Here is a 24,078-nt window from a genome sequence, read left to right on the forward strand (position 1 = left end):
TCTGTAATGGTAATTGGAAGCAGTAATTATCTGCTTGGTTTTTATCATGCATAGAGTACAACTGGAAGCAAATACCAGTACATTACCTTTGAACCTTCCTCAGGCTGCAACAACATGGGGCGGAAATAAATCACTCTTGTTACCTATAGTATTTCCATGAAATACTGGTCCTGAGACCAGTAAAAGTGTGTCCGATTACAGCCTCCTCAGTAGTCCAGTTCTCAGGAGTAGGGTAATAATTGAAACCTAACCCGCGAGTGAAACATACCTTTCCTTCTTCAATAAATCCCCTTCCATTACAGTCATACTAACAGGCCTCTTCCGTTCCAGTGTCCCAGATTCATATTCATTCCCAGTGTGTGACAAGTGATTTGAATTAACAGCAGGAATTGCAACGAATGCCCCAGACACATTGAAATCTTGATCTGAAAGAGAGACAGACAGAATGCATCCTGAGACATACAAAATGGTGCCTCACTGCAAAAAGCTATTGGAGGTTTACCTGCGTAGGGTTATCACAAACACAAAATTCTTTTAACTATGGCAAGAATTTACCTCCAGGGAAGAACCAGTCTGCATGCTGAATAATTGGCTCAATAACTGCTACCACATGGACTGAAGTTGCTGCTGCCATTTCAGCAAGGGATCTGCAGAAGAAATTTGTGGAACACTTTATACAGAATTCTATCAAAGAAAGAAAATTAAAAAAAAAAATTCATGTTACCTAAATGACAAATTATGTTAAGCTTGATGAATCAAGACTCCTTGATAAAGAGCAACTTCACACTCTGATGAAATCTACACTATTCAGGAACATTCACAGCATTTGAAAATACTCCTAAAAAGATGCATGGCTAAAAGGATCTGGAGGCACAGGTTGAAAGAACATTTGAAATATTTTTTAGGAAAACAGTCTGTTGCTGTGAATAGTCTACATGATTTAAAACAATTTGACAAGAAATTCTACAGCTTCATGGAAGTTCTGTTTTGTAGCTTTGCTAGAACAACTTACCCTTCATTCTTTGCCCATAACAAGTTGGGGCCCAAGACTATTGCGACATTGCTGGGTGTCATTTTGTTAACATCACTGTTCTGTGCAAGCTTTGCTAAAAATTTGATTAAATACCTACAAAAAAGGAAGAAATAATTAAACAGCAGGAACTAAGCGCATTTCTTGTTGAAACCAACTAAGTAAAAATTCAAGAACTTGTAAAGACAGCTCCCAACAAAACAGAAATGAGACAAACAGTCTTCTTGCTTGGTAGCTGGCTACTAAGTTTCTACTCATGAATCATAAAAGTTGAACTGGGTAGAAAAGAAAGCATCTCCCATCTTAGCAAAATGGAACTACAGAACTATTATATTTTCAGAAAAAAAGTTTATATTGAGAATGCCCACTCAATAGCTATTTTCATATCCTATAATGGAACTTCCACACGTCTAAGCATCACCAGAGTTGGTTTTGTTCCGATTCATTCCCAAAAGGCAAAACCAAAAGGAAAAATAACACATCCAGGTGATTTCTAAGACTGGAAAATACAATGAAGAGCACAGCTGGTGAAAAGTCAGGTACTATTGCCAACAGCATGACCCTTAAGTGGAAGGGTTCTATGCATCACTATTTCATTACAGTCAATAGTGAATTAACTTGACTGAAAAAGTCTACCACCACCAATGCACACCAACTACTTGATAAAATAGGATGTCCTTTTATAAACCTAACTGAATTTAGCCAAGAAAAAAAACACCTGGATTAGAGTTTTCGTTAATCAGCTTTGAAACATAGTACTCTAGCATCAAAGCAGCTGTGCTGCAAGTCAACAGATGTTCATACATACCTGAAATTAGCATGATAATGCTTAGGTAATCTGTTACAGATTCTCCATAACTCTTGTAGCTTCTTATCCTGGTCCTGAATACTGAAAGGAAAAAAATTTCCATTACGTCTTACTTTCAGATCAGGAAATTGTTGTTTCTGCAGTGAACGAATTGATGACTGTATAACCTTCCATTTACGCCAAATAAATGCACTGGTTTGTGTTCAGTAATTCAGTAACCTGCTAGTCAAATCCCTGAATTATCTCTGCCTGCAACGAAAGAAGGCTGCTTAAGCATCAATACTATGCAGCCAATAGCCTGAAGCAGCCCTTATGTTTAAACATAAAAAAGATATTTCACCACATTTTTGTGCAATTAGTATTAAGGTATTTAAAGTAATTTGTTATGAAAAATATTCACCTGTTAGAGCAGAAATGAGAAAGTAAACTCTGTGAGCTTGGCCTTTTCTTTTGAATTCATATATGAAGAATCAAATTTGATAAAAACCTGTAGACTCTTTTCCTATATAACTATTTTTAGTATGCTTACTTTGCAGCTTGTGTCCATTCTTCATATAGACTGTAGGTCATTAAAGGTTCTGGCAACTCTCGCAAATAGGATTTCAAGGCACCTGCAATGCAGACGAGAAACAGGCGAGCTTCTTAGCCAATGCTTTCAGTCTTCATTTAAAATTCTGTCCTCAGATTTGCAATTTTATCTATGCAATAGGACCCAAGTTCCAGTGAAACAGTGGGAAGACCTGACACTTCCACAGTCTATCTGCTCAACACTTAACACAAAAGGTCTTCCAGTAATTACTGTAATTTGACAGAAACATGTACTATGAAACTATGAACCACCTCTTCAGAACAAAGACCTTATTAAAGGTCTACATATGGCTCTAATCTCCCTTGATCATGTTAACACTCTTGTCATGAGAGGAAATACGATATTTGGATTACTATGATCACCTGAATTTTAAACACCACTCTGTCACGCAGACATGAATACATCAAGTGTGATGAGCATGCGTACCCTATACTTATCTCTGTTAAGCTGTGCAATGAAGCGAACTTTCAATTTATTTTCATTCATAGTTTATCTGCAAAGATCAACACCTTTCACTGCAGCAAGTCAACAGTTAAATGAACAGCATAAACTTGTGTTGCATCAATTTATACCTGGTTTTGATTCAGAACATTCACAATACCTGCAACAGCATGGGGATCGGAATAAAATTCGTCAAGCTGGGAAGTTGAACAGTCCAACGCAGCTTTCAGCTTTTTTAACTTGGAGGCTCCAGCAGCAATTCTGAATAAGCCCTGCATAATAAAAATAAAATGTATTTGACTGGTAACAATACGTTAGTACAAGCATGTAACAGTAAAAGTTTTATGACAGCCTCCTTCAGAACAGTTTCAAGTCTGGTGTCTTCACCTTTCACTGTTATGACCTAGCTGGCTCTTAATGTGTCACTGCCATCTGACAATGTTTTAGTTCCCTCTCACCCTTGGACCATTCCGAATTTTTCATTCTAGGTGCATTCATCTCGAAGATACTTCAAATACTGCTGAAGGTTATTCTCTTGCAAAAGATCTATCATCTACACTAATGAACAAAACTACTTAAGGAACTTGTTAAAAAGTACAGACACCAGTCCACGAGTTTGACTGAGCTCTTTTTTCCTGTCCTTCATAGCACATGATATGGTAGTACCTACCTCCTCTCTCATTCCCGTTTCCAAAAGCATCATTACACAGGCTTCGATAGGGACTGCAATTTCACGACCGCTGCGCTTGAGATGCTCTTCTAGTGGAGTTCCAAAAGCTGGTTTTTCAGTCCATTTGTCTAGTTGGAGAGTATCAAAACACTGAGCAAAATATCTAACAAACACTTAAATTATGTCCCAGACAAGAAAAGAAGAAAACCTCCAGTACAGCAAAGAAATTTTCAGAATACAATAGGAGTTTTACAGCCCTTGATTGGTAAAGTCCCTTATATCATGAGTAAAGAGAAAATGAGCCTGCTGGTGTTCAAGGAAAAAAAAATACTTCTGCATCTTTCTGGATGGAATATCACACACAAATCCTGTGTATAACTGGAAGTGCATGTCCCAGTAGGCCGCCACACAAGTGCCGCCACATGGCTGTAAGTTACACTAGTTCTCATTTGCCAAGACACCAAAAGGCTTAGGTTTGCAAGAATCTTTGGGGAAAATTTTGTCCAGATTGCATGACCTGGGCTTATCTTAGTTTTAACTGTATTTAAGGTGGATAAAAACTGAGCTGTTAACACAAAGTTTATTGCAGATTTAAGGAATCAGCAACTTAAAATGGATGTTAACAGCCCCAATGTCTTACATTAGAATTACCACATTAACAGCCCATCACTAATGCTTGCACAAATTTTCTATTCAATTTCTCAATTGTTGCTTAACTCTGAAAGTCAAAATTGGCACAAGTTTCTCCAAATTTAATGTGAATTTCTTGTTTCCTACAATTTATTTTTTCACCCATTTCTGCTGTCTTAACTGAAAAAATGCAGATGTAAAAGGTTACTGTTAGTACAGATGCATTACTTCTTTTATGTGGAAAAAAGGTCAAGAAAGATGAAGACTTTGAAAGAGTCCTCTGAAGACACAATGTGCTTCTGCAAAAGATTTAATTTACCCTTTTTGTTTATGAAACCACATCAACTACATCCTTCATAAGGCTTTAGTTCCTCTCATTCATTAACGCACCACGAGAGGCACATGTCATTTTCCCCAGTTTTGCAAGTTACAGCAACATTAGGAAAAGAAATCTTAGCAATTGTTCGAAGTCACAGTAATATATACAACAGCTGGAAACAACTGGATTCATGCCCTACACTTAGATGTGAGGTACTGGACCACTTAAACAACATGCCTCCTAACCCACCTTCTAGGATGGCTAATCTGTTCTGAAGCATTTGTCATATGAAAAGTTTCTACAAAGCACCCAAGCAACAACAACAACCAATTTAAAGCAGTCATATTCGTAAACAGAGAACCTTCCATACAGCCATAATGCAACCCTGATTCTGTGTAAGCATCATTTGTTTGCATTATCTTGCCTCCCATCAGATCTACAGAGTACAGATATTCTATATCATCTTTCAGCAAGATGGTTGTATTTCTTGATATATTTAGTTTAATGGTTCATCTTTTACAACTTGCATGTGGTCCACAACTGAAGATACTTGAGTCTTGCTCAGCTCAGATCATATTTTTCCTCAGACTTTGTTCAGCCTACTTCTTGTTCAAAGCACTTAGCAGATTAAGAGACAGTATAGCCAGTATTAAGGATAGCAATTTCAACAACACACACTGCATCTTCATACCAAACCATTAATGATACACCTTAACTCCCATTGACAATGGAAAGCTTAGTAGCATGGGGAAGAAATGAAGCTGTATTACGCGCTTTTCTTAACTGCTGATATTCAACACAATAATGTGTACACTCCGTTAGCCAGCTGTACTGCAGTGAGCACACTGGGAAAAAGGATGCATAAGAGGAGGAAAAAAAAGTCTAGCTCCTTAGAATAAGGGGAGTTTTTCTGATAATCGCCTAGTAATAATTCAAGAAGCAAGGACCCTAAAAAGTTCCTAATCACAATGAAACTTTCATTGGCCTAAAAAGCCAGGTATGAATTAGCAAAAGGTCACATGATATCAAGGAAGAAGTGCAAGCAAATAGAAAAATCCTTCCTTTACCCTTTTGGGTATCAGATAGATTCTTAATATTTTATTAGTGTGTTAAAATATGGCTGGAGAACTCCAGAGAACACAAAGATGGAATTATGCTTGGGAATGTAAAATTGTTAAGTAGATCAAAATGGCCTTATTAAATAAGTCTGCATGCAAGAGAATCAAGATAAAGGAGGAGAGTATTGTGCATAGGTGGCACAGGCAAGGAGAAGCATCAGCCAGAGCACAGGTTACTTTACCTTGATGGGCTTGAATTTCGGGTAGGACCTTTTCTATGACTGCTAATGCTTTTCTATGGTAATCTGCTTGTGCTTCTAATAACTGAGAACAGAAGCCACATTTTAAAAACAAAAAGAGCATTAGCTTCTGATGAGCACATAACACAAGACTAGAAGGTTTAGCACACAAAATACAATCTTTGAGAATCGAGCGTCTATGCACATACGTGCTGCAAATAATAATAATGAAATAATACTCACCATAACAAAACATCTAGCATATTCCCCTTCTTTGGACACAAAGTTATACATGTCTGCTGCTAGCTGATCCTTTGAAAAAGAAAAGAATGCAAAATAGTACATCAAATTTACAGGGGCATTTCAACTTATACAGAAGGACAGAAGTACCTATGTTTACTTTGCCTGCAGTAAGTTTGAACTATCAATTCAGGCAGTACAGGAAGCCAGTAATCCACCTACTCTGCTACATGTATTCTTTCAAGCAAAATTCATTCAAAATGCCTGACTTTTTTTATATAGCAAAGCAATTACCCACTTAAGTCAACAATTGGATTTTATGGCAGTATGTTATTTAGAGCCAATCCCTGCATACAAAGACAAGTACTACTAAAAGGTTTTTGGTGCTCAGCTCAACTGTGGCATAATGTAGTATTTGACAACTGAGAAGTGAAACTGAATGTGAACTCCTCAGAGCTGTAATACTCAGAATGTTCCTTTTATGTCAGCAGCCTGAATTTCATCCAGGTAGCTCTCACACATGGCTACTCAGTGGCTTGAAGCACACGGACACCCTGAACATTTCAGTCAAGGCTAAGACACAGTTCCTTCTCATAACTGTCTCAGACTAAACCAGAAAATATTGTAAAATACCCATCTTGGGAAGAAAAAAAAAAAAAAAAAAGAAGTTCCTCATTATATTCAAGCAGAGATCAGCTAGCTTTAAGACATTAAATTTGTTAACAGCCACATAATTCGTGACTGTGGTAATCAGACAGCCAGTTCCATATGGAAGGCTTACAGAAGCAACCATATTCTGATTGCTATTGTTGCTAATGAGAGGTACGTAAAGGAGAGAGACTCATCTTGTCATACCTTGCATTGTTCTACTTTATTTCCAGCTTCATCCATCTCTTCCTTAAGAGATTCTATTTTTGAAGGATGCACTTGAAAATTTGTTCCTGAAGTCTTGTGGGCTTGATTATACCTGTGGAAGAAAGGGTTCAGTCATTTGGTGAAAACTAATATTAAACAAGAATCTGCATTTATGACTCCCTTGAAATTGGTTTCTTTTGACAGAAAACAAACCAAATAGTTTCAGAAGTTTTCCAACAGAACTAAGGAAGGTGCTCAAAACACACCATTTATGACATGCTGGCATAATTCACAAACAGCTAAACAACTATAAAAATCCACAAGAAATCCTGCATTCTCTACAACTTCTAACATGGGTGTATAATGTGTTAGAACTAACAATCCCAGAAAATGCTACATAAATTATTACCACAGTTTAAGACCTTCTAAAAGGAATTAAGGGTAAGTTGTACAACCTAGGACTCTACCAATAAGATGGTTCAATATTATGCTGTAAAAGCACTTGGCATGGTTACAAAATTAGACTCCTATTCAAGTTGACAACTTAAGTGAACTGGAAAGAAGATGAGTTTTCAGCGTTTCTCCAATTATATATAGGCATGTAAGAGCTCCAAAATCTTGATTCTGTTTGTATCTAGTAGTCATGAGTCCTTTTTTGAATAACTTAAATGCAAGTTTGTCTTTTTTCAGCAAAGTATTAACAGGCATACAGTGGCATTTCAGAAGCAAGTACCAGTATCAGATCAGATGCCATGAGATGCCAACAAGAAGTTAACATGAATGGAAAAGGACCTAGTAATTAAAAATATTTCTTACCTTCCTCTTGCAGAATCCCAGTCCAACACCAGCTTTGCAAGCTGTTTCCTCTGCTTCTGAATGTTTGGGATCTCTGTCTAAAACAAGAATTCAAGGCTTACATTTATTTTTAAATTGTGTATTGTAATAAACTAGATTTTGTAGATTTCATATCCACTTTCCACCACTAATGCATGACCCCTTAAAACAGTTTTATTATTAGCGATGAGATAAACCCTTTTTGCTCAGTTTATACATAAATCCAGATTTATTTCTTCAGTCAGGCTGAAGTGACTTACCTCTGTTAGTAGACACAGTGGATCTAAAACTTCTCTTTCGATCTGTACTTCATGCTGAGAGAGCTCCATTGCCAGTTTATTCTCTGCATCACCACATGTATCTAGCATTTTCCTTTAAGAATTACAGGAAGTTGTAATGTGAGTTACTACTGACTAAAGAAGAAAGATTCAAAACAAAACAGAGGTGGCCCTTTGTCATCTGCTACCCTTTTGGAAAGCTTTGTGTTGCATAAAGCAAAGCATTATTTAATGGCATAAAACCAAGATGCTCTGTGCCGTCATGGGCAAATTTGGGATAGGCAAGGAGTGTTATTAAACCTGTGTCTTCTAAAATTCCTTAGCCATTACAATATTTTTGGAGTCTTTAAGTCACATAGGTGATTATACTGGCCCTAAGGGCTAAGAAGTTAGTATTAATCTCAAAGCCCATCCTTCCATCTCACCAGATGCAGGAAAATGGCTCAATGCAGCATTTGATTTTCTCCTAAGGTCCTTTAATGTGAAAAAGTCTTAACACCATAACGCTAAGCGATCACATATGCAGCAGTCTCAGGTTCCAAAACCATGATTTGACCTTTGTTTTAAGCTTGTTCTAAGGAAAAACCCTATTCTCTAAGATTTTTATCCATATTTAAATCTCCTGCAACAGCTCATAAAAATGCACATAAAGGTTTTTAAGGTCATTCTACACTGTCTCCATTAGAATTCCCATCAGCAATAAGGAAACACGTTTGCTCCAGGAATTCAGCATATTGACATTCATTTGTTTCAGCCACTTTCCTGTACATTGCAAATAAGCGCTTTGCCAGGATAAGGAAATTGGCATTATTTTAAACTAGAAGCCATTAATGCAAATTGGCATTATTTTAAGTCATTAACGCAAAACTGCAGAACACAAAACTGCAGAATGCAGCATTAACACTAAATTTTAAACTTTAAATGGAGATAATAATTTTACTAATCCACAAGGAGAAAAGCCATTTTCAAAAGCTTTTAAGACAGTAGAAAATCAGAATCCTCTGGAATGCAATTCAGAGCAAGCCTAAAACTTGCCCCAGAATCACTCAAGAAGAAATGCTTGCTCACTTTTTCTCCCTTTGGATTAGAGAAGGAATCTACAAATATTAGTTTAATTAGATTGAAAACAGCCTTTATGTACCCAAAGTCTCTAATTTGAGCCCTGCAGGCAATAAAATGACAGGCTGCAACTTACAAAGCCAAATACTTACCCCAGCAGAGTTTCATCACTTAGCTGGACAGATCCTTCTTGCATATTTTGAGCAAGAGCTGTCAGAGGAAGTTTTTTCTATGGAACAGAAGGAACAGTGCTTAGCTTAGCGCTATTCACCCTTTCCAGCTTTCCCAGTACATTCCCTCTAAGATTTTTCTCTTTTTCCATATGGTTTCTATTATACACATATGCAGCTCGTTCCTTGACTTTAAGAAAATGCCAAGTCACAAAAAGTTTCAAGCCTCAAGACTCCTGTTCTCAGATATTTTGAAAAGCACTTTCTTCTCAGTCTTAGTTGGAATGACTGGGCCAAAATGTATCTCAACTACTGTCAAAGACAAGTAAACAGCTTTAACTTGAAATCTAAGCAACTAGCTTGTCATCTATCTCTCTGCAGAGGTTTGTTCCATGTGCCCGTTTTCAGGAGGTCTCTATTATTCAACAAAAGGAGAAAACTTGAATGTTAATTATTTCTGGTTCTAACACTTTAAGAAAACCTACGTACAGCTTTGCTAAAGAGGGGCAGAAATCAAACGTGTACAGAAAAACATCTACAGTTAATTGGAGATTTCAGTGCACAAAGATAATTCTAAATATGAGGAGCTTGACCAGAGTTGCAGAGTATCTTCTCTTCTTAGTCAGATCTTATGAAAGCTGTAAGTTCTCAGCATATTGCAGAAACAAGTGAGTGTCCTGACACTACTAAGGTACTCCACGGTCATGTTACTGTATCTGGATGGGGAATTACAGCTAGCATTTTACCAAATAATGTCAACATGTGGATAATTTGAAGCATAGCAGCTGATCAGTATTTAGAAGGCCAGACTGTATTCAGACTAGTCTCAGAAGACAAGACAAAGGGCAATTGTACTTACATGTCTCTTATCAGGATCTGTACCATGCTGGCCCTGAAAACATGCAATTAATCGCTTCTGTGCAATGTGGCAAACAGATCTCACAGTGTCAAGACGTCTCTCGATCTAGTCGGCAGGAGGGGGAGAGAGGAGGAAGAGAAAACAAAACAAAAAACAGAAGTTATTTTCCTGGCCTCAGCAGAAAATCTTCCTCCTGTACCACACTTAGTTCTGGGTTGCATATTTCTCAAGTTCTACAGCTTACAAGAAGTTCAGATGCTTAGCAGAAGTGCCTGACAGCAAAAATGCTTGGAAAGAGATTTAAATTGCTTTTTTTCTCAGTGGCACTGCAATTCAGTCGGAGCTCGCGATGCTCACAAGACTGGAAAGTGGAAGAGTGCCCCTACTTTTTGTCTCGGCAAAAGAGAATCAGGTTGATACTTGCCATCTGAGATGAATGGCACATGCAGATATCTAAGACACTAATTTAGGGAGAAAAATGTGGGAAAACTCTCACATTTTTTTCATTGTGATATTGTAAAGTAGAAGGCTAAAGACATATCTGACCACTCCTTTACACTAGGTCAAACGTACATACTGCAAGCTTTCCATTGTGTTTCCTTCTCTGGCCATAAAATACAATGACAAAGTTCCTACATGCTAAACAAATAATATTTTCAGGGAGAGATTAATGGGATTCAAAAGGGATGTGGAATGAAAAAAATAGGAGTCAATGCACAAACAAGAGTTCTGTTTATCATAGTATATTTGAAACATGGCTTAATACATAGACTGTGAATATGACAAAGATTTACATTAATAAACTGTTCTTTTAAGGGATTTTAAGTAAGGAATTTGGACTATTTTATTTCAAAGAACACCAAAAGCAAAGTGATGAGCACTGGGACAGAACTGCTTATGGCACCGAGCTCTCTCTGCACAGCACCAAAAGAATGTGGTTTATCTGCATTTTGATGACTCACCAAGAATAAAACTAGGCCCTTTGGAATGGCTTCTATTTAAAAAGCAAGGAAAAAAAAGTAGATTTCATCTGTAGAAATAATCTGAACAGACTCCAGTTTTTGATACAGCTCTAAATCACTCCTGTTACGTTTTCAGGAGGGCAATAATTCTCCCCAGCTTTCCTATCAATAATAAATACAGATTAGCTGACAGAGTAGTAATTTTAGTGCTAAGTCATTATGCCCCATGTTAGCTCCTGTTAAGGGTACCGTACCTGGATTTAAAGCAGGAGATACACTGTTGGTTTTTCCAGCGGAGGCAGACTGCTATGTTCTAATGAACATGAAATGCTATAAATTTTCATTTAGAGTGTTATACATCCAGGTAAGAATGACATCTTTTTCCTCCCAACAGGTTTATTTGGCACTACTACAATGGGATATGTATACCCCTAAAGCGGTTACAACTGGAAGGATGTAATTAGGTCCCAACAAAAATAGCCTGTAAAAACTACAGCTACTGAAAGGGACAGCAGATCCAACAGAAGAGGAGTGTGGGTTGGGAAAAGCTGCAAGGAAGAAGATGCCAGTGGAGGGAGGCACACGCAGATGGGACTTGGTGAGGATCAGCACAGAATCACTGCTGTTGGCTGCGGGAGACCTGTCCTGAATGCACGAGCAAGTGCAGGACTGGGCTCCCTGTTTCCTTTCGGAAGAGGGGAGCACCCCTCGGCTGTAGCCTGGAGGAGCACCAAAAGCTGGGCCTTGGAGCTGTGCTGCCTTTGTAAGTCCAAAGGGAAGGTGAAAAAGAACTAGATAGGAGGACTGGTGAGTTGAAGGACCAATGTAGGAAGACTGAAGTTTCACTGGCTACATGAGGCACTAAAGGGATTAAAAGCTCATCAGCCACAAGATGAATCCAAGTTGAGGTGCTCAAAAAGCTTAGTAAAAATCTATTATGGTAGAGTAAGGTGCAGAGAAACTGCCCGAGAAAGACCGCTCTGAAAGCACATTGCCTTTTATTTACAGAGTATGTATCAACAAGCTCAAAATTAAGTCCACTTCAAAAAAGTCCATATGAAGATATACGAACAAGAAGGTACTGTTTATGGTCTACTGTGGCAGCTAAGACGATTCATTTCTGTTGTGTTATCTTAAAAATTAAGTACCACCAACACATTCTAAATCATCCACTATTTGTGAAAACATTTATTTTTGCTTGGTCACATAGTTAAGACTTCTTAAAATACTGAGCACAGGTTTTTCCCCACACCTGAAACATGGTGACATTCTGTAACTGAACCATCTTACAGATCGCAGCAGACAAACACAGCCCTCGTCAGCCACGCATGGTGGCTTACGTTGCTTAGAAAGACTCTGGAGCACATACATTCCCAACAGCCTCTTTCGAGGCAGTCTGAATGCCAACCTCAAAGAGCAGAAGACTGATAGGAAGAACATGACCCCAAAACTTCATGATAATATACTCTCCTCTCTGATCTGCTTTTTAGTTCAAAGATGTCAGGAAAACCATGAAGGACATTAATCTCCATTATGCTACCTTTGAACTGAAAATGTGACCTACAGGCCATGCTGTCTAAACCCACAGGGCATCTTCAGTGTACAAAACCTCACACAATTGCTTTATTATACATTACAAGAGCATGCCAGAAAGTGGGTCTACTGTAGAAGCCTTTCCAGTACTGAATTATACTCCTTGTCTTCAGACAGGAACACATTTAACAGAGATACTTGAAATGGAGTATTACACTTCAGAAAACAGAAAAAAGCTATGGCAATCCTATGTCAAAGATTGAGCTAAATATAAAAAAGAGCACTGTGAAACATGTTTATAAAGTGAACAGTACCACACTTTTAAGCTCTTTAATTAGATAAGAGCCTCTTTCCCCGCCACAAGCCCCCAAGAGCAAACAAACAAGTGAGCAAATTCTTCCACTTGGGTGTAGCCAGTCTGCTCTGTGCCTGGGAAAGCCTTGCTTGCAAAATTTTTTTGGCAACAAGCAGCAGTACTTTTGGCTTTCACTTCTTGTTACTATTCTGCAGCTAACCAAGAAAACAGATGGGCCCTTGAGGGCTATCAAGGTGTTTTAACATTCTTTATGCCATTTAATTGTACACATCTCTTTAGAAATTAGAAATAGTATTGTCAAACTGTTAAGATATTTATAGTTCAAATAAAACAGCCCCCTGAAATGCAGGGTAAAATGTTTCAGGTCAGCTCATTTCACCATTACTCAAGATGATTTCATGTATTTGTGCTGAATTCAAGTTTTAAAGCTGATACATTCTCCCATCTTCTACTTTAATCTGAACAGCTGGAGAGATTTGAAATAAAAGTACCTGCACCATTTGTTTGGCTTCCATGTTTCATATACAGGTCCTGAACTTAAGCATAGTAAGATGCTTTGTAATCAATTCGAAATAACCATTACACTTGAGGTCCCATGGAGCAGCTAGCCTGACTTCCCCTGCCAATTTATGTTCTGACTTTTTTTTTTTTATTTATGTTCTGCCACTTTTTTTGGCAGAAACATTTCACAAAGTAACCAGAGGAAGAAAACTATGTAGAACAAATTTGTCCATGTAATCAGTCAATCTTGTTAATCTAACGGTTGCAATTAAAATTTCACCATGAAAGTAATGTTTGATTAGATGGTATACTTTCAAAAAGATGACAAGTCTGCAAACAAATCAAATGTCAGTGTGACAAATTTGAGAACAAATATCACAAGCTACTCAAGAAGCATTTGTACATTTATTTAGAGCAATTCCAGACTTTCAGAAAAAATTGACATTATCTATTAGCAAGCAGTTGGCATGTTTTTTTGCCACTTCTCTCAAGGCCCAAGTCAACCTCTTCAAGAGAAACAGAAATGAAGACAGAAACCAGCTGTGCCTAATCAGTTTCTTCCCAGCTCATCGTCCTCCACCAGACAGACTGGCAAGTCATTAGCACTAATTGTTCATAAGCTTAACAAGCTGGTTCATCTAATTAAAAGCAAAAATGCTTCCTCCTTCACTTTATCAAGCCATATGATCAGATTCAGAAACAGAAGTACCGGAGTTTTTCCACTCAAATAGTATCATAGTTTTTTCATGTGCTGACAAGTCAGCCGAAGACATCCTTGTTTTCACACCTGTCATTTGCAGCATTTTTCTTCCCCACATTAGGTGCCCCACAAAACTCAGAAGGCTCAAACTTCACAAAGAGCATTTAAAAAAATACATATTAATTGTGTTACAATACCTGCAACAGGTCTTCACTGAGCACCTCTGTTTTCTCAGCCCTAAGGGAGGAAAAAAGACCATTGTCAGACTAATTAGCATGTTCAAGGTCAAAGATTGCTACAGTGCTTTCAACAAAACCTCTTCAGTTTCAAGTTATAATCCCATTATGACCATTGCGGCAAACAGCAGTGTGTTCACGATGTCGTATGCAGCACTGGCTCCCGGCCCCGACCAAGGAGCGAACATGGATGGCTTGCCCAGCACAGGGTGCTTGGGAAAGCCTGACATTCACGGAATTCCCACCCACAGCACAAATCCTCTGCACCAAGCTCAACGATATTTCAGACTGCACACGGTTTAACACAAAGCAAACTGGAATCCTGAGTAACTTCACTTGAATGCAAAGATGTGTTGAAGCGACTTGAATTTCACTCCATGTTGTTAATCAGGTAATGTTATCAACGCACATGAACATAAATGAATATAAAGACATGAGAAGAGTAGGACAGCCAACCTTGTATTTTTATATTCTACCACTGCAGAGCTTTAGCAATCAGCAATCAGGGGAAATGGTAGCCTGAACACCTTCCCTTAACCTTACATGCACACAACCTTCATCAGAAATCTCCCATTACCTCATTTTGCTGACTTCCATAATACTAAAACAGTGGAAAAGATTTAATACTTAAAAAGATCATCAGAAGTTAACAGTATTCCCAGTAAAGGTCCACCCTCAATAGAAAAATATCCAAATACTCACACATACTTCCAGACAAAAATGTTAACAGTTGTTACAAATATACTCAAACCTTTACGCATACAATTCCACACCTTTTTCCAATCCCAATTTATGCTTTGAATTGTTTAATGTTGACCCAAGATTTGTTTGGTGTTGACTCATATGCTGTAACACTGCTTTACCCTACCTTTGCTAGATCTACAAAATAAAGATATATTTAGTTCACCTGTGAGCTCTTCTACTCAGCTGTTCGCAGCGACTACACATCTATTGCTATAGAGAACTTGGAGGTACTCCAGTACTCTACTTTCCTGTTCAGAGAGTTTCCCTGCTGCTGTCAGAGTTCCTCATCTACTACACCGACTTCCTTCTGATCCTACAATCTGTTTAATAACCTACTACAAGACTGATCATGCACAGAAAGTTCATTTTCTTGATCAAGCTTCATCAGCTGAAGTTGTGAAATGCTTCCAAAAACAAGATTCATTGACTTTAAGGTGGTTTTTTGTTTGGTTTGGTTTTTGGCTTTTTTAAGGCATTTGACTTCAATTTCATGGCACATTATCTGCTTGAACTATTTGTGAACCATAAGGTGTTTAATAATTAAATACCAGAGTACAGTGCTCAAAACTTCAACAAGACTAAGACAAAAGCCACTTAAATACTTCGATAGGAACATAAACTGCAAGCACTATAATATTAATTTGTTTAGGAAAACACATACAAGATTGATAAACTTTTCTTCCACACAAACAGAAATATTGTGTCTGATAGAAATTATATCCCGTAAGAGAGCAATTATTTGCTGGTGGATTATTTTGTGTTTTTTCGGGTTGGTTTTTTGGGTGTTTCTTTGGGGAGGTGGGGTTGGTTTGGTTTTTGGTTTGGGTTTTTTTGTTTGTTTGTTTGTGTTTTTTTTTTTTTTTTTTTTTTTAGTCATGCGAAATCCCACCAGAAATTACATGGAAGAATGACAGTGTAAGAATACTCCAGTTAGAGCAGCACGTTCTTAAATAGATTTTAATCTAATCTTAAGTGGCAACTACTACACACATCAGCTAACTTATCTGATAGAAGCACACAGAGCTACTAAATACTTCTGCGGGAACATAGTGCTGTGCATGATAATGGTATTACACAAAATCCTGAAGCAGCCAGAGCCTTCTGTCCTTTAACAGACTGCGCAAGAGATGAGCCATCTCTATTTCTAAAACTGAATTTGATACTGTACATGCCTTTCATGAAGAAGGGCCGATGAAAGGGCTGTATTTACCACAGCTAACACGGCCTTTGGTTTCAAACACCATTTTCTTCTCAGCCCTGTTTTCTACAGGTGAATGGATGCCCTTCACTGGCAGCTTTCAAGAAGTTAAATTTTACCCACCTTTAAGAAAGAGTGTATGGCACAGAGTGTATACGATGCTACCAAATGGCATATTGCTTTAGCGTTGCACCTCGCCTAGACACATCTTACCACCTTAAACACCAAGTCAGCCTAAGCAATGCATATAAAAAGGCACCCATTCAAATACCTGTCGGGTAAAATCCCGTCCTGATCAAGGCGGCACACTGTACGCCAGGATCGACAGACTGAAGATGAAGGAGTGCAGCCCTGAGAAGAGCACGGGCTGAGCAGGCCGTGCTTACCTGCCATAAGCTCGCTAAACAATACAGTTCAGGGTGTCTCCTGCAAAAACACAGACTTCTTTCAACAACAGATGCAGCTGTTTATAAATAAAATGGCCTACCGGAAATGATTTAATTTTGATAGTTAAGAATCACTACTTGCATTTCCAACCATGTTAGGTAAGATTTTCTTAAAGTTAAAGCAATCGGCTTTTAACAAAAGATTAGCACGGCAGTTTACTAGAGCTCCAGCAGCCGCCCTGCTAGCCTTCACATGTATCCAGGCCTCAGTTTCCTTCTTTTGCCTAGAAATCTGTTTAAGAGAAAATGCAACTGGTTTCTATATCTACATTACACAAGTGAAGCTTGCACCAACTCCCCCGTCGCTCTCTCTAGTCCTTAATTTGGCTCAGGGCAAGAGAAAGTTAGATTAGACGAAGGCGTTTCAGCAGCTCATTCACCCCGGGTGCTGACACACTTGCGTACTGACGGGATATGAAAGAGACACCACAGAAGCGGAGATCTGACACACCAGAAGAGAACGCACAACCTTAACCTAACCGGCAGTTTTAGGAAATAAAACAGCCACCTCAGGTGATGTAACTGAAAACAACTTTAGAGGGCTTATAACTGGATATGTACACATCGTCAAAACCACTGAACTGCTGATAATCACAAGAATAGTGACTGAGAGTTCACAGAATTTTTCCCACCCATGCAGCACAAATCAAATTACTATTCCTATAAGATTTTGTAAATTCACTTTTAGCTATTGGGAGTCATGAAATGCGTTTTATAGAAATTATTTTTAGAGGAAACAATGTTCCTTCTAATATTATTCCATATTTGTGTTCAACAGAACCTTTCATTATACTACTATAAAGTTACTGGATGCTTTTGAATGGCTTTAGCCACAACATTAATTTAAAACCATCAAATAGTATAGAACTTCCATACAACTTTAGATTTATGAAAAGTTTGATTTCTCCTTCCCCTCCTTTCTCCTAGGAAATTGTATTCATTTGAGTGAAAAGCAAAGACGGTTCAGTAACACGCTGGCAGAAGTTTGTTTCTATTTAAAATATGGTTACCCGCAGACTATGTATCATTATATGAAGTGCAAAACAATTTTCGTATATTTATCTTAAATGCTCTTTGTACACCTAACTGGTTTATCAAGGATTAAAAGTCACAACTTGAAAATCCAGATCTCCTCTGAAGTCAGGGGTGTTTTCCCCAGCCGTTGGTGGCAGCAGGACCGCGTCCCCAGGCCAGCGCCGATTTAGAAAAGCCACTGATGATGATGTCAGGTTCGGAAATGCAGGAGGGAAGACCTCACCCTTCCTGCAGGCCCACATTCCACCTTTCATAAGGACGCCAAGAAAGAGCCACTAAATAATATTGTTTTTCAGTGACCGCAACCATGAAACAGAAAGTGCAACCTTGCGATAGCAGCACTGTCTATCTCCCCTCTGAGCAGGGAGAAAGCAACAAACCAAAGGTACCTCTGTCTCCCTCTGAATAACAGGTACTACGAGTTTAAAGTTTACATCTAACTGCAGCTTTGTGGGACGCTGATTCCTTCTGATGACTAATTAGACAATTAGCAAACTTGCAGAAAATAACAGAATTTCTTTTTCACTGCTACTTAAAGTTCTGTCCTTATCCCTTGTTTGGTCTTATTTGTATCTTATCTAATCGGTAGCACGAAGTGATGAAGAAATCCTTCTGGAATTAAGAATTGGAAGATTTAGTTGCAGAGAGTGTTCCCAAGGGCTTTATCAAGCCCAGTTGGCAGCTGGCCTCCAGCCTGGAGACCCTCCACTGTAAGCTTCCCCCACGAGATATCATGAACACAGCCCATCCCAAACGAAGATTACAAAGCCCAGACTACAGCAGCTATGACTGTTTACATTCCCAGCAGCTAAACTCAATACAGTCCAAACAGTCAATTCCCAGTTGCAAAATGAGGTCTCCCCAAGCCATTACTAATGGGGAAAGCACACCCTGCCATCGGACCCCCTCCCAGGGGCCTCAAACACACGGGTTTGTGACCCAGCTGTTTGTGCAGGAGCCGTCCCCGCGCTTCCGGACGGCAGGATCCGCCAGCACGCGGCAGGGAAACGGGGACCTGCCCAGCCCGGAGCCTGCCGACACCTCCGGCGCAGAGGTGGTGTTCGCGCGAGAGGGGACGGAGCACAGCCCGAGCAGCAGCCGGGAGACGCCGGACTCGGCGCGCAGGGCTTGGCATCACACCCCGGCGCAGCAGCGGCGCACAGGCTGTTCAGCTGCCTAAATATAAGACAGCTGCTAGGCTGGCAGCAGGAACGGAGCTGGTCCCCTGGGAAAGGAAGGTTTCCGAGAACCCAGGGTGAAGTTTTTCTGCTACAACACTAGGCAGGATCCCTGTTACGCCAGAATCTTTACGTGAATGAATTGGTACAAAGTTTTTCAATTAAAATTCAGCAGTGCATTTTAAAAGACTTTAAAAACAGAACTGAACAATCATTTGTGACAGCTATAATCACGCCCTTAATGAATAATGAGGATAAAACTACCGAATTCCGTAAAAACAGTACTTTCAAACTGCTTTTCACACTGAGTTAGCACAACATGCTGCCCACCATGCAGAGCTCCATGAGCTGCTGTCGGTGGCAGCTGCAAAAGCAGCTCTTCATTCCTTCACTGTCCCTCTCCTGCACTGTTACAACAATCGGTTCAGCCAGGGTGTAAGCCAGCTCAGGCAGCCAAGCTGACTGAAAATAATCTGACAGAAACAGTTACTTTTCAGCCAAACCAGCTCCCCAGATTCACCCTTCAGACAAATAACCTTGCTGACACAGCTCTGGGGTGGGAACAGGTAGCAAAGAGCAGGTTAGGCTCCAAATACAGCTCAGCTGGTGAATGTCAGATTCTTCAAAGACAGCCAAAAAAAGTGAGCAGAGCTAGCTTTTCACTTTCTGATACCGTAACACTGAGAAGCTGTAATTTTCAACAAAATTTTTGCTGGCAAATTGATTCTTCAAACTATTTTTCTCTTCTTTTTAAGACAGCATATATTGTACTTAACATGAAATATGTCATGTCACATAAATGCTGGTGCCACTTGCTATTTGGGGATGGCATGGCCATAAGTAATTGCCTTAACTCACTCCAAGCAAAAAACCAAGAGGTTTGAGAGTGGAAAGACTGTATTTTTTATTCTACACACGTTAATTACAATACCTTAGCTTGCTGTGACATTTTAAAAATGTATTGCATGTGCCCCCAATTGGCCTCCTCTTTAAGTGTTTTATAGCATCATTCATTTTAGTTCTTCCCTTCTTTCCGGAAAGGCCCTTCAGCCTGAAACACAGCTCAGCGTGCAGGGCTCTGCTGCAGCTTACTGCCTGGCTCAGCTGTGAGCAGGGTGGGCAGAACAGCTCTCACCCCACAGGTTTAGAACTGGTCCCCTCACTTTTTCATTTTACAGCTCCTTCACACTTCCAGGCCAGAAGTCTTCTCTGTACATCTGGAAAGAGCAGATGAGAATTCCTGAGATAAAAGTGTTTATCTTCCACAGGAAAAGAATTTACATTTCCATGTATAAAATGAAGAGGCTCTATTAAACCAGCACTAGAGATTTAAAAAAAATAAAGCTTCACCTAAACAATATTTGAGATCACATTGGCTTCACAGCAGGGTCCCGTCCACCGCCAGGACATCAGTCCTGATCCAGGGGCTGATCTCCAAAGCAGGTCAAAGCTACAAAACCAGCAGAAATTTACACCCCTGAAAGGCTAACAAGGAAGGAACGAGAGCCAACCTGACACGAAGAGCCATAAAAACTTGGACATTCAAAACAGAACAAGTGACTCAGTTCAAATGTCAAAGTGGAAACAGAAACCTTGACTCACGCACTGCGGATGGGAGGTGGAGCTGGCGGTAGGTGATGCCACGGGAGGGCAGTTCCCTTCATGATGAAACAAGTCCACGTTCCTGAACTCTGGAAAGATTTCAGCGGAAGCGAGGAGACATCCACCCGAAACATGAGACAAAATTAAAGCTAGCCCTCCCTGCTGTTTGATTTTCCTTAAACAAAGCATTTTTTTGTTACCCAGAGTAACCAGATTAGCTTTGCTGGCGAGTTAACACTTCAGAGCACCTTCGTCGGGCTGGCAGCACATCCTGCCCGCTTTCCACATACAATAGGTGGGATTTGCTGCCAGGAAAAATGAAAGAATCGGCAGCTCTGTTCCAAAACAAGGAATCCAGAATTAGATGACAATTTCCCTTCTAAAAGCTTTGCTTTTTTAATGTTCACTAAGACAGACTTCATAGAAACATAACTTAAAGCATTACACCAGCTAACTTTTACCCATTCAATGTTGTGCTAATTTCCAACAACAGGCTTCCCTTTGAAGCTGGGTGAACCCTGTATTTTATAATCTATGTTTATGGAACCTAATTATTAAATACATAAAATATTTTTAAAACTGAATGAAAACTTCAACGGCTCTACAAGACCAGAGACAAACTCAACGATGCCTTTTCAATAAGGATGCAGGAGAAGCACCAACATGCAGAAGTGACTCCTGAGTGCCATTTACTGTACGCTTAAAGTGACTGCCGCAGTCAGTATCCAAACGTGAAGTAAATCATTGTTTACAGCAGTATCTTCCTTAATTTTTACTTGGTTTTGACTTCAAGAAATCAAGGTGATGCAGAGAACCTCTTGTTTTCCAGCTCAGAAGAACATGACAAGGTTTTCCCTGCCCCTTCCTCCTCCTGGGCAGCAAAGGCTAAACTAGAATTTAAAATACAGGTTGTAACATACGTATTTCTCACCCAGATTCTCTACCCAGATTCTGCATTTCATATGCTTTTCAGAAGCTGAGATCTTTAACACGTTAAGGGATCTTTCTGTGCAACTGGAAAGCAAAAATCCTGCAATTTGGCCTTCATAAACGCATATATTAAAGGTCACTTTTCAAAACCACTTTATTACGAAGGATTTATTTTGCTTTCTTTGGCAGCCTGTGGCAATACTCAGCTTTGTGGATAGACCGTAGGAGTTTGGTTTCACCTGCACAGCATTTTGAAGACAAGCCAGAGCAGAAACGTGTTCGGCCAAGTACACTTCTCACCACAGAAACCAAGTTCATTATGTCACACAAGCCCTAAATTAATCCCGTTTTGACTCCGCACCATAAAAAACCCAGGACTCATACTGAAAGTAAGGTGACGAATTGGGATCCTCGGTGTGGTTGAATTTGTTCAAAAGAAACTAGCATGACCCAAGGTAAGTATCAATATTCTGTGAGTTATTTTTAAACATTTTAAAATCACTTCAGAATGACTGTCAGATGATAGTCTGACCATTTCCAATATTTACTTAATATTTAGTGAACACTATTCACAACCAGTCACCAGTTAGACTTTGAGTTTGCCTACTATCCCTGTTTTTTCACCCAAATTAACAACAAACTTCTGCACAAGTATTGAACTTGCTTTCATTGTATATCTGGTGACCACTGATGCTTGTCAGTGGCAGAAATCACACCAAAGGCTGCTCGCTTCCTATAGAAGGTCCTCAGTGCAGAATCAGTTTGCAAACTAAAATGATGCCCAGGACACCAATTTTAACCCATGCAGGAAGTGCTTTAAAAAAATGGAGTATCACCTCCAAGGCACCAAAATATTTCATTAATCGAGATCTTTATCTTCAAAACCCCAGGAGCTGCAAAACTACAATTCAGGCCTCAATAAATGGATGAAGATTTCTGCTCCTCTGTCTTCCTTTCTCCATTGAGTCCCTCCGTCAAACTTTGCTTGGTCACTCAACCTAAAAGCTGCAACTTTGATCTCTTCTATAATCTCAGCCACCCGATGTTGAAGAACGAAGCCTGCCTGCTCTAATTAAAGGCAGACCAGGCTTTTGAAAGATAATCATCTTGGAAAGAAAGCAGACTGCTCCTTTGCAGTTGCAGGGAAACCCATGACAGACTGTTCGCATTAGGGGATCTGAAATTCCTTCGTAAGTGAAATGGATCCAAGGCTCCTCTCCCAAGCGAGGCAGTAAATTTAGCTATTTAGAACAACAGCAGCTCAAGCCAAATCCTATTTTAGGGCCACTCTCGGAGGTACAGTCACTGCAGTGAGGCCCTGCACTGCCCTTCAGAACTCCAACGCCTTCCTTGTAAAATACAGGTTTTTAACATTAGATATTGAGAATTAAACCAAATAGGGTGCAGTTTGAGAAAAATACTGTTCAAACAGTTAAGTCAACGTAACAAATCTAGGTTGATAATTTTGAGCCACATGCACTGCAAATTAGAGATGGATGTAAGTTGAACTTTCTATATGGCAAAAATACAATTGTGGTTTAATTGCAGAACCAGATTTAAAGCTATTTTGTTTCATGGAGGAAGCAATGTTTCATTGAGCAGTCTTTGATGAGTCTGATAGCTTTTAAACTTCTGGATACAAATTAAAAAATTACAATTAAGTGCTTCCAGTTGACTACTGTCCCAGCAAATCAAATACTTACTGCTAACCTACTATTTCATACCACGAACGAAGTTTTAGCTAGTAAAGCTCTCCCTGTATTCTTTCTGACTTTCAAAAAAACCAAACCTCCACTCACAGTCTACGTTAGGCCAATATAACAAAATGTGGCTTCTTTGAAATAAGTGCATTTGATTTGTGAAAGCATTAAAACCTTCACAAGGAAATGCAAAGTGCTGTTATAGGGGATTAAAATTCTAAATGCTTAAATCCAGTCAGGATGAAATCTAGCAGCGGTCATGTTTTTTTCCAAAGTAAAAACTCCTATGTCAAGCTGTCACAAACTAGTGATTAAAAAAACAAGGAATCTGAGACAAAGCTAAGCTACGCAAGAAACTTTCTAAACTTATCAAATCATAATGTATTTTCTATGCCTTGCTTTTTCCCCTTTAAGTATTACCCATGCTAAGTGCACTCTACTTAACATTACTATAGAACTCGAACTTTCCAAACATGTCAGTTACTAATATAATTTATAAAAAAATGTATACAAATACCCTTACACAACATCTTGATAAAGAACTGTTTTTAATATTTAACTGCCCAGTATTTATTTACATTAAAAAGTTTCTTTTCACACAAGGCCCTTCCTTCCTCCAAGCAAGCGACAACTTTTTCCTCTACTTATGTAGAAGAATTTTATCTAAAGTTAGCTGGGCACAATTTTGATATAAGGGACAGTGGAGCAGAAAGCAACCTCATTATCGAATTTGTTATTCCTTAATCTAAGGTGCAATTTTACAATCCCCGTATGCCAACATAAACGTTGCTGCTGCCAAAACGGGAATTCCCGCTGCCGCCTCACAACCAGAGTCACACCAGAGAATAGGTCTAGTTGAAAATTACCCTGGCCAAACCGTAGCAATAAATCAGCCTGCAGCCACCTCCCTTCCCCGGG

The 24,078-nt window shown here is 39.2% G+C and overlaps 1 protein-coding gene across 15 annotated transcripts in view; it reads right to left on the bottom strand.

Annotated features, from left to right (window-relative positions):
* Nucleotides 1-24,078, bottom strand: part of ARHGAP17 (Rho GTPase activating protein 17) — a 48,252-nt gene that overhangs the window by 10,677 nt on the left and 13,497 nt on the right. For 14 of the 15 annotated variants that reach the window (XM_075165586.1, XM_075165570.1, XM_075165579.1 and 11 more), the window contains exons 2-16: nt 14,289-14,328; nt 10,080-10,184; nt 9,203-9,279; nt 7,974-8,085; nt 7,696-7,772; nt 6,880-6,991; nt 6,028-6,096; nt 5,788-5,869; nt 3,539-3,666; nt 3,029-3,140; nt 2,368-2,449; nt 1,839-1,919; nt 1,013-1,126; nt 556-647; nt 269-425 (exon numbers count right to left, since the gene is read on the bottom strand). In XM_075165586.1, coding sequence (XP_075021687.1) covers nt 269-425; nt 556-647; nt 1,013-1,126; nt 1,839-1,919; nt 2,368-2,449; nt 3,029-3,140; nt 3,539-3,666; nt 5,788-5,869; nt 6,028-6,096; nt 6,880-6,991; nt 7,696-7,772; nt 7,974-8,085; nt 9,203-9,279; nt 10,080-10,184; nt 14,289-14,328 — 1,440 coding nt within the window. The remainder of the gene's footprint in view (nt 1-268; nt 426-555; nt 648-1,012; nt 1,127-1,838; nt 1,920-2,367; nt 2,450-3,028; nt 3,141-3,538; nt 3,667-5,787; nt 5,870-6,027; nt 6,097-6,879; nt 6,992-7,695; nt 7,773-7,973; nt 8,086-9,202; nt 9,280-10,079; nt 10,185-14,288; nt 14,329-24,078) is intronic. The other variant, XM_075165585.1, reaches the window with a different exon arrangement.

This window comes from Calonectris borealis, chromosome 16, assembly GCF_964195595.1.
Source record: "Calonectris borealis chromosome 16, bCalBor7.hap1.2, whole genome shotgun sequence".
Taxonomy (NCBI): domain Eukaryota; kingdom Metazoa; phylum Chordata; class Aves; order Procellariiformes; family Procellariidae; genus Calonectris; species Calonectris borealis.